Below are 10,293 nucleotides of genomic sequence, written 5' to 3' on the forward strand. Positions count from 1 at the left end.
GTGTAATCTAGGTAGCTGTGGGAGTCAGTTGGTTTATAGTAAACATCCGTGTTGAGTCGGTCGTCCGAGATAGAAATGGAGAGGTCTAGGAAGAGGAGGGAGGAGTCTGAGACGGTCCAGGTAAATTTGAGGCTTGAGTGGAAGGTGTTAGTAAAGTGGATGAACTGTTCAACCTCCTCGTGGGGAGCACGAGGCAGCACCGATACAGTCATCGATGTAGCGGAGGAAAAGGTGGGGGGTGGTGCCAGTGTAGCTGTGGAAGATGGACTGTTCCACATATCCAACGAAGAGGCAGTCATAGCTGGGGCCCATGCGGGTGCCCATGGCTACTCCTTTGGTTTGGAGGAAGTGGGAGGATTGGAAAGAGAAGTTGTTCAGAGTGAGGACCAGTTCAGTCATTCAAAGGAGGGTGTCAGTGGAAGGGTACTGGTTGGTTCGGTGGGAAAGGAAGAAGTGGAGGGCTTTGAGGCCTTCATGATGGGGTTTGGAGGTGTATAGGGACTGGATGTCCATGGTGAAGATAAGGTGTTGGGGGCCGGAGAAGCGAAAATCATTGAGGAGGTGGAGGGTGTGGGTGGTTTCCCAAATGTAGGTGGGGAATTCTTGGACTAAGGGGGACAGGACCATGTCAAGGTATTTAGAGATGAGTTCGGTGGGGCAGGAGTAGGCTGAGACAATGGGTCGGCCGGGGCAGTCAGGTTTGTGGATTTTGGGCAGGAGGTAGATACAGGCGGTGCGGAGTTGTGGGACTATGAGGTTGGAGGCGGTGGATGGGAGATCCCCTGAGGTGATGAGGTTATGGATGGTCTGGGAGATGATGGTTTGGTGGTGGGAGGTGGGGTCATGGTCAAGGGGGCAGTAGGAGGAGGTGTCCGCAAGCTGACGTTTAACCTCAGCAGTGTAAAGATCAGTGCACCAAACTACTACCACGCCTCCTTTGTCTGCTGGTTTGATAGTGAGGTTGGGGTTGGAGCGGAGGGAGTGGAGGGCTGCACGTTGCAAGGGTGAGATGTTGGAGTGGGTGAGAGGGGTGGACAGGTTGAGGTGGTCAATGTCGCGGCAGCAGTTGGCTATGAAGATATCGAGGGCGGGTAAGAGGTCAGTACAGGGTGTCCAGGTGGATGGGGGTGTGTTGGAGGTGGGAGAAGGTGTCGTCAGAGGGTGGGCGGGAGTCCTGGTTGAAGAAGTAGGCGCGGAGGCAAAGGCAGCTGAAGAAATGCTCGATGTCTCGCCGCGTGTTGAATTCGTAAATCCGGGACCGTAGGGGGAAGAAGGTGAGGCCTCTGCTGAGGACTGATCTTTCATCCTCAGTGAGGGGGAGGTCTGGAGGGATAGTGAAAACACGGCAGGACTGGGAGCTAGGACCTAGGACCTGGTGTGGGACTGGAGCTGGGAGTGGGGGGCGGGGTTAGATGTGGGGGCGGAGCTAGGCATGGGGGCAGGTTAGGCGTGGGGGCGGGGTTAGGCGCGTGGGTGGGTATTGGCGTGGGGGTGGGGATCGGCGTGATGGCGGGGTTAGCCGTGGGAGCGGGGCTTGTCCCGAGGGCGGAGACGCATGCGGCGTGGTTGTTGTGCAGGTGAGTGACGTCAATAGGGGTTGAAGTAGATGCGACGACAGCAACTCCGGAACGGAAGTGGCTGCGGCAAATGCAGAAACGGTGTTTTTCCCGTTGGTTGTGGACCCCTCGGAGGCCGCGAATCTGTCAGCGATGGTCTTCCCGGCGATTGTGGTGGCGGTTGTCTGGGCGGCGATCGCGGAGGCTGCATGGCCGGTGGGGGCGGAAGTGACGTCATTGTTCGCGGCGGCGGTTGCTGCAGCGGCCATGTAGTTAATGGCAGCCGAGCGCTTCTGGAGGTCGATGGAAGATTCTGGAACGGGTGAGGAATCCGGAGTGTTGGGGGGGGGGTAAGTCCATGAAAGTCTTTGGTACTTACTGTCTTTAATTCCCGATATGGCTAGGAAGAACTGTTTGTTTAGCGTATGGATTCTTCTGTGGATAAAGAACAGTAGAGATCCTTTGCAGGTCTGTGAGAGTGTTGTCCTGAGCTGGGGTAGGTCTAGTTGCAGAGAATGTAGGTAGCGGCGCATGGCTGCAAGCGTGGAGCGGAGGATCTGGAGGGAGGGCTGTTTCTGAAGGCTTCGGATTTGTTGTAGGTACTGGTTGTCCTGGTTGGGTCCAAATTTTGTTGGTCTGAACGTAGTCCAGAGTCCACGCGGAGTCAGTCGGTTCCGTAGACAGGTGCTGAGGAAGGAGATGTGGCTGTGGTAGCGAGTCTGTTTGAGGACGTGGCTGAAGAGCTTCAGGGCAGAGGAGATGACCTGGGGTGTGCAATGAGAGAGGGACTCACTGAGATCCTTGTAGAGGGAGGAGGAGAGCTTCTTCAAGGAAGGCATTCTTGCAAAGGGCTTATGCCCGAAACGTCGATTCTCCTGTTCCTTTGATGCTGCCTGACCTGCTGCGCTTTTCTAGCAACACATTTTTAAGCTCTGATCTCCAGCATCTGCAGTCCTCACTTTCTCCCAAAGACTTGATTTAGACAAGGCAGGACTGGCAGCTCAACATTCCATAGTTTCAATGTTTCAGGCATAATCGAGAGAGGTGTAAGAAGGGTCAGGGGCTGCATTACTGATCAAAGCTGCACTAAACACAATCATCTTGAAGGGTTCACCTAGTTAGGAATATGAAAGATGCAATCACTTTGGTGGGGTTATACTATAGGCCTGCCAACAGCCAGCAGGAGGTAGAGAATCAGATATGTTGGCAAATCATGGAAAGATGTAAAAATAGCAGGTTTGTTGTAACGTGTGATTTTAACTTCCCAAAGGATTCCCTCAGGCTTAGATGGGACAGAATTTGTTAGGTATATCCGGGGGAGGGGTGTCTTGAAACAATAGGTAGTTCGTTTAACTGGGGATAATGCCATACTAGACATTGTATTGGAGAATGAGCCTGGCCAGATGATCAAATTTTCATTATCTCTTCCAGATCCAGTGGGCAATCATTTTGGAACAATGATCGTAATTCCTTAACTTTTAAGTCAGTTATGAATAAGGATAGTTACCACCCTCAGGTCAAAGTGAAAGTTTGGGTGAAAGTGCAAAATTGGGGGCGTCCTAATTGCAACAGCATTAGATAGGAACTGCATGAATTAGATTGGGTGGGCAGCAGTTTGAGGGCAAGTCCACATCTGGAAGTGGGGGAATTTGAAAAGGCATATATCAGACTTCAGAACCAATATGTTCCTATGAGGATGAAAGATAAGGGCCACAAGATTCATGAACTCTGGATGACAAGAGATGTTGAAAATGTAGGCAGCTGAAGATGTGGGATAATTTCCTCTAAAAATGTCCTAGATCTGAAATGATTGATCTCAGACAATCACAGTCATGCTCGATTTGGCTCAAATCGGTGGAGAATTTAGCCTTGATTCCTTTTGACTCTAGTTTTGTGAGGGCTCCTTTATGCTACACCAAGTCAATTGACAGTCAAAGTGATTACTTGTCCAGTGTTCTTTGTATACTGAGTCCTTAATTATGCTGCCTTTGGTAATTGTATACATAACAGTCTGAAGTTCAAAATATAAATCAGGACATAGGAACTTATTTGAGCTTTACCAGGTTTAATGGCATCCAGCATTTCTCTCCACACTGGAAACGGTAAACTGTTGAATTTTTCAGTGGACAGGACACCATCTGTTAATGATGCATCATTGACAGCCTCATCACTAATCCTGTAAATATAAGACATTAATTGGTTATGAAGTCAGTGTAAAGACTTTTCTGAGTAATTTCACAAGTGTGAACTGAGTTGCAGTAAACTGCATGTCCTACCTCGTCTTCCGAGATACTTCCTCCTGAAATAAAAAAAAACACAATCTGAGTTGACAGAGACTGACTGTCTATAACCAGAAAGTATCAATTACACTCACATTGTTACAAGCTGCTGGGAATTGTCAATTCTGTTTGTTGCAGACATTGAATAGAAAGAGGATGTGACACAAAGAACATTAAATACCAAGATAATGTATAAAAATTTAAAACAATTGCAAAGGATTAAAGGAAACATTAATATATTTTACTGGCGTAAAGATCTGATTCGAATGTTTAAAATTAAGAAAGTGGTCAATTCAATTGATTCAGTGAAAATGTTTTCACTTCAAAGGAATCTGAAAATGGACCTGTGAACATCATCCAGCTACAATAAATCCAACAGGGTGTTCAGGAAAAAGATCTTCATCAAGAAAGTGATGAGAATATGGAATCCACTGTCACAGTATGACTGAGGAAACTGTATGAACAGGAAAGTAGAGAAACCCATGAGAGAGAATGGAGCAGAGGGAGATAGTGACAGGGGGTTGAAGGAGGATGGGTGTCTGAGTCATGCTGGGACTGTTCAGTCACACTTTCACTGAAATATAATCCCTCACCTTCAGAAATAGCACTCTGTCTTTTTGTTCCAACTATTTCTCCAACCTTGAGAGTTTCTTTTAAATAGAATTTAAATTCTCTTGAAATTCACAAAGATTTTGCTCCATTGCTTTGAGAATGCTTTCCTCTTGTTCCCTGAGATCTCGGAGTAAACTCTGCTCCTTAGTGAGAATCTGGTGCATTTTAGTGAACTCGGATTTGACGTGGGTCTGCAGGCTGCTGGATTCCTCCTGTCAGAGAAATATAAAAACAAAATGTTACTGTGTTAAAAATAACAAATGAACATCTCAAATTTCAATGTTGAGCTCAGGATGATTTTTACCTGAATTTGTGAAATCTTTTGTATCTGCTGCTGCTTCAATTCTAGAGCTGCCAATTTCTTCTTTCAGAGAATCTAAGGAAGACTTCACCCGATCCTGAGATTGGGAGACAAAATTCGGGAAGTAAAATGTCTAAAATTTTTAGACATTAAAATGTGATGAAATAATCAAAGATGTTCCCTTTTACCTTATAGATTTCAACAGCTTCTTTAACCGGGATGAAGTGGTGCTCCCTGTGTTTCCGGAAATCTCTCCAAACCAGACAGATCAGTTTCTTGTCAGTTACACAAAACAGCTTCAATTCTTCCTCATGTTCCTAACAGTGAAACATACTTTCCTTCTCTTGCAGTTTCAGACATAATTTTTGAGCTATTTTGGCCAGATTCGTCAAAGCCTGATTTACCTTGAGGTTTCTTTGTGGAAATTCCTGATTACATTCTGGGCAGGAGTTTATCTCCTGGTTTTCCCAACTCTGGGTGATACAGGAGCGGCAGAAATTGAGCCCACAATCCAGTGTAACCGGATCGATGAAGAAGTCCTGACAAATGGGACAAATTATCTCCTCGGTTAAACTCTCTCCCTGCTGTCTGGAAGCCATGTTCACCCTCAGCACTTCCGGACTCAAACCGCTCCCAGTTTCAGTGTTACTGCACTGCTGAAAACATTCAGCTCAGTCACTCCCTCAGGGAATTCACTGCATATATTCAAGGAAATTTGTCTCTATCATGAACACTCTGAGAGGCGGAGACAGCCCCCAGAGCAGAATGAGGAATAAACAGCGTTCGAGCAGAGACAGGGAATCCCTGAAGCCGGGAGGTGAGAGGGAAGGTCGGTTGGGAGTGGGGTAGGTGGGTGGAGAGAGGATGGAACGGGGTGGGGATGTTGTCCTGGGAGTGACTGGCAGCCTGCTGCTCTCCTTCATATCCTCCAGTCCCAAAGCAGCCCCAGGCATGGATGGCCAAGTTGTGTTTGTCTTTGTGGGAAACACAAGCTGAAACATATTGTCCAGCGCCTCCTCACCTCTCCCTTACAATCCACCAGGATCCTCTCAATCCTCACTTCGGGAGTCACTGCACAGAACTGAAGAGCCTCATCCCTGGTCCCATTCTGGGAAATCTCCCCTTGCACCATCCCTTCGGCCTTGACATCCTTCCAAAAGGGCAGGCCCAGAACTGGCTGCAGCTTGGACGGGAGACCAGTGGGAATCCTGTCGGTGCCATTTCTCCAGGCTCACTGCTGGTTCCCCCTCAATACAGCGGGCAGTCCAGGGAATTCCCCCTGGGGACTCAAACCCCAATATTTTCAATCAAACTGAGCCTACTGCAGCAATTCTCCGTCAGATTGTATCTCCCTCTCCCAGAGAGGCGGCAGGGGGAGTCTCCACGAGAGTCTCCTTCTCTTTAATAGGCACCGCATTTTCCCAGAGCATTGTGGGAATGTGGGACTCACTGCCACATGGAGTTTTTGGTGTTGTCTGGGTGGCCCAACCCGGAGTAAGAGAGGAGTTTTCCCAATAGGGGATCCCACAGGCGGTGGAGTCAGATCAGGCCCTTCACAGGACGGGGGATGTAGACGGGTTTGAAACAGTAAGGGATTTAGGAGAAATGGTCTCCCTGACTCCCAAATCGATCCGAATATAGAAGGATGTATCTCCATCCATGATGGGGTGGGTGTTAAATGGGCTATTGATTGTGACAATGACTTCTTCCATTTCTGAATGAAATGACCTGATGATGCCGATTCTGAATCATTGTTGTAATGTCCTCAATTGCCCTTTGTTCATGATCTCAGTCCCTGTTGGAGGCAGCTCTATTGTCACAGAATTATATGAAGATGCTTGAAACGCTTCCGTTGAAGTCGTCTCCTGGGTTCCCAGTTGAGAGTGACTTCTCGCTGCTGGAACATACAGACAGCTTGATGTTTGAACAAAAAGATCCAGTATCAGGTGTTGGTTTGAAATACTCACAACAGCGGTCACTTTGGTCAAGGCTCCATTTGAACCATTTCTCTCCCTGTAATGGGATTTTTATTCATATCACTGTCTACTTTCTCCAATTCGAAACCCAACTGGTAACCTCACTCTATTCAGTGAGAGGAACTGAAGTCCCTCAGAGGGTGAGTCTGGTGACTAAATATTGGGTGGCACAGTGGCTCAGTGGTTAGCACTCTGCCTCACAGTGCCAGGGACCTGGGTTCAATTCCAGCCTTGGGCAACTGTCTGTGTAGTGCTTGCATGTTTTCCCCGTGCCTGCATGGGTTTCCTACAGGTGCTCCAGTTTCCTCCTACAATCCAAAGATGTGCAGATTAGGTGAATTGGCCATAATAATAGGTGCATTAGTCCAGAGGGAAAAGGGTCTGGGTGGATTACTCTTCGGAGAGTCAGTGTGGATTTGTTGGGAATCTAAACTAATCTAATCAGCAACAAGGAACTGGCCAAGGCAGAGAATGTATGTGCCTGTTTTCACTGGAGAAGATGCAACTGAAATTCTTGATAGAATTTAGGGGAGGATAGAACTGATACAAAACTAGGGGTCAGTGAGCTGCAAGATTTTGAAACACGGCACAAAAAAACCCACCCTTCCTGTGGAACAATAAACCCCAAACCACATGATGTGCAACAACTTACTTTCACCCAAGAATACAGAGTACAAGGAGCAGGAAAATGATGATGACTCAAATCTCTTTTACTGTCACTTGTTCTCCAGTACAAAAGTACAGGAGTACAGTGAAAAATCTTTACAATGGCTGCATTTTAATAGCGCCATTGGAGGCACAAGTAGCTAGATATAAATCTTCGAGGAAGATAAATATTGTTATACAAAGAGGATTGAAAGGAAAGCAGTATCATTACTTACACATTGTGAAAGAAATATAAAGTACGGTCCAGTTTTGAAAGGGATGTCAATTATATTCTAGTAAAGAATTCCAGAAGCAGCAACTCAGCACATGGCACCAGGTCCAACATCGTTCCAACCTCTAGTCCGCTCCTCACTGGCACTTAACAGCAAGGTCAGTCACACTGCATTGGGATTCACCTCCACCTCTTTCCACCCCGGGATTCCCAGGTACCGATGTTCACGACTCGGCCCATCTGTCGCTCCGAGTATGTCAGTCCTCCTTCACTCCGAGATTCGGCCCGTCCATCACTTCTTTCTCCAGAGATGTTAAGAGTTGTGGGGACCGGAGGGGCATGGGGAGGGGGGTTGTGGAGAAAAGAAATAATTCAAAGAGAGGAAAAAAGGAAAAGGGAATTGGCAAGCAGATGTGCTCTGGTTGGAGCGTCTTACCCTGCCAAACCTGAACTTGTATACGACAGGAGTCAGAGCTCAGCTGAAGTGGTGTGTGCAATTCTGGGTGCCACATAATGAAGAGAATGTGAATGTATTGGACAGAGAACTGAAGAGATTTACAAGTATGGTTCCCAAAACAAGAAATTTCAGTTATCAAGAAAGATTCAGTTGGGCATGGGTTCCTTGGAGGGAAGACGTAGAATAGGCGATTTGATGGAAGTTTTCCAAATTATTCAGAGGTTTGGAAAGAGTAGACAAGGAACACTCTTCCGAGTGTGAATGGCCCAAGAGCCGGGGGCACTGTCTTAAAGGAATTTGCAAAACAAGCAAATTCAAGATGAAAGAAAAGATTTTGACTCAGTGAGTGACTTAGGCCTGGAATGCACTGCCTGGGGGTGTGGTGGAGAAAGATTAAATTTCCACATTAAACAGGGTGTGGATAATTATTCAAATAGAAACAATGTACAAGGTTAAGAGGAAATGAGAAGGTAGTGACACTGAGTTAAAATGCTCAGGGAGCACTGATGGGCTGAATGGCCTCTTCCTGCACTGTACCAATTCTGTAATTAACCACATCCACAAAGTAAAAGGGGAAGATTTTGAAGGGTGAGAGTCCCTGACAGGACTCAGTGGGAATGGTTTGTTTGAACATATCAGACATTGGGACAGCATGAGGTGCTTGTGGAAGCTGTGCTGGGCAGTATGATCGCTGAGAGTCTCACACCCCTCAGGGATACGATCGCCTACGTGCAGGATACCTGCCTGATCAGCCTGGAGCAGGAGAAAGCCTTTGATAAGATATCACACAGGTATATGAGAGATGTCCTCTCCAAAATGGGCTTTGGAGAGGGAATCTGCGATTGGATCAGACTGCTCTACACCAACATTGTCAGTGCAGTCTCAATCAATGGGTGGGAGTCAGATAGCTTCCCAGTCAGATCTGGAGTCAGGCAGGGCTGCCCTCTCTCTCCTGCCTTGTTTGTGTGCTGCAAAGAGCCATTTGCCGAATCCATCAGGAAGGATGCGAGCCTGAGAGGGGTGAGTATTCCTGGCAGCGGGGTCCTGCAGGTTAAGACTTCCCTGTACATGGATGACATCAGCGTTTTCTGCTCGGATCCGCTGTCCGTGCGCAGACTCATGTGCATATGTGACCAGTTAGAACGGGTCTCGGGGGCCAAGGTAAACCGAGGCAAGAGCGAGGCCATGCTCTTCGGAAACTGGGCCGACCAATCCTCGATCCCCTTCACTGTCAGGACCAACCACCTGAAGGTGCTGGTGTATTTGGTTCGGGGGGCCTGGGGCGTGTGCCAAGTCTTGGGAGGAGCGTATCAGCAAAGTGAGGCAGAAACTGTGCAGATGGAAGCTACGGTCGCTCTCCATCGCGGGAAAAAACCTGGTCATCAGGTCTGAGGCACTGTCATTGCTGTTATACGTGGCACAGGTCTGGCCTATTCCCAGAACCTGTGCCGCTGCACTCACCAGGCCATCTTCCAATTTATATGGAAGTCAAAGATGGACCGGGTCCGAAGGGACTCGTTGTATAAAGGTCTGGACAATGGGGGAAAAAATACACCCAATGCCACCCTCACCCTGATGGCCACCTTTGTGTGTGGCTGCATCAAGCTGTGTGTGGATCCCGGTACGCAAACACCAAGTGTCACTACCTACTGAGGTTCTACCTGTCCCCGGTGTTGCAAAGGATGGGCCTGGCCTCGCTGCCGCGGAACTCTCTGAGTAGTTGGACCGTTCTGTACCATCTGTCCTTCGTGGAGAAGTTTATGAAGAAAAACAGCTTTGACCACTAGTCCATCAGGAAGTGGTCAGCACGTAGTGTCTTTGAGACCCTTCGGGAAGAGGAGAGGGCGGATCCTATCGAGTAGTTCCCTGAGCAGACTGTCAAAGTCATTTGGCAGAATGCCTCGTCGCCAGAACTTTCCAACAAGCACCAAGACATGGCTTGGCTGGTGGTGAGAAGGGCACTGCCTGTGAGATCCTTCAGTCTGGGCCATCTGGAAGTGGCTGCAGTCGGGTGGGTTCAGACTGTAACACATCTCTTCTGGAATGTTCCTTTGTGAAGGAAGTCTGGAGGAAGATGCAGTCGGGGTTCATCCTGAGCAGCTCCATGACACGGGGCTCTGTGCTTGACTCTGGGCAGAACCCAACTGCTTTTGTGACTGTGGACATTGAAAGATATTTTTTTAAATACACTATATTTTTTAAAGTTAAAACAAAATCCACCAGTTGCTGCCACAC

The 10,293-nt window shown here is 47.9% G+C and overlaps 1 protein-coding gene and 1 long non-coding RNA gene across 2 annotated transcripts; both read right to left on the bottom strand.

Annotated features, from left to right (window-relative positions):
- Positions 1 to 3,609: 3,609 nt before the first annotated feature.
- Positions 3,610 to 4,642, bottom strand: LOC148140049 (uncharacterized). Its single transcript, XR_015752945.1, has 3 exons — positions 4,429 to 4,642; positions 3,833 to 3,855; positions 3,610 to 3,732 (listed from the first exon to the last, which is right to left on the bottom strand). It is a non-coding gene; the product is annotated as an uncharacterized LOC148140049 (long non-coding RNA).
- Positions 4,643 to 4,716: 74 nt separating this feature from the next.
- LOC148140050 (E3 ubiquitin-protein ligase TRIM17-like) lies at positions 4,717 to 5,347 on the bottom strand. Its single transcript, XM_087978695.1, has 3 exons — positions 5,153 to 5,347; positions 4,937 to 5,065; positions 4,717 to 4,845 (listed from the first exon to the last, which is right to left on the bottom strand). The coding sequence occupies exons 1-3, from the start codon at positions 5,345 to 5,347 to the stop codon at positions 4,717 to 4,719; spliced, it is 453 nt and encodes a 150-aa protein (XP_087834821.1).
- Between the last annotated feature and the right edge of the window lie 4,946 nt (positions 5,348 to 10,293).

Source organism: Chiloscyllium plagiosum, unplaced genomic scaffold (assembly GCF_037043375.1).
Source record: "Chiloscyllium plagiosum isolate Xiang-an unplaced genomic scaffold, Cpla_swu_hap1 HiC_scaffold_35, whole genome shotgun sequence".
Taxonomy (NCBI): domain Eukaryota; kingdom Metazoa; phylum Chordata; class Chondrichthyes; order Orectolobiformes; family Hemiscylliidae; genus Chiloscyllium; species Chiloscyllium plagiosum.

Excerpts from the sequence above, each read along its gene's own strand:
- LOC148140050 (XM_087978695.1), bottom strand. The coding sequence starts at position 5,347 with ATGGCTTCCAGACAGCAGGGAGAGAGTTTAACCGAGGAGATAATTTGT. Across the intron at positions 5,066-5,152 it reads TTCCACAAAGAAACCTCAAG|GAACATGAGGAAGAATTGAA; the intron begins GTAAATCAGGCT and ends TTTCACTGTTAG. Across the intron at positions 4,846-4,936 it reads AAGCTGTTGAAATCTATAAG|GATCGGGTGAAGTCTTCCTT; the intron begins GTAAAAGGGAAC and ends TCCCAATCTCAG.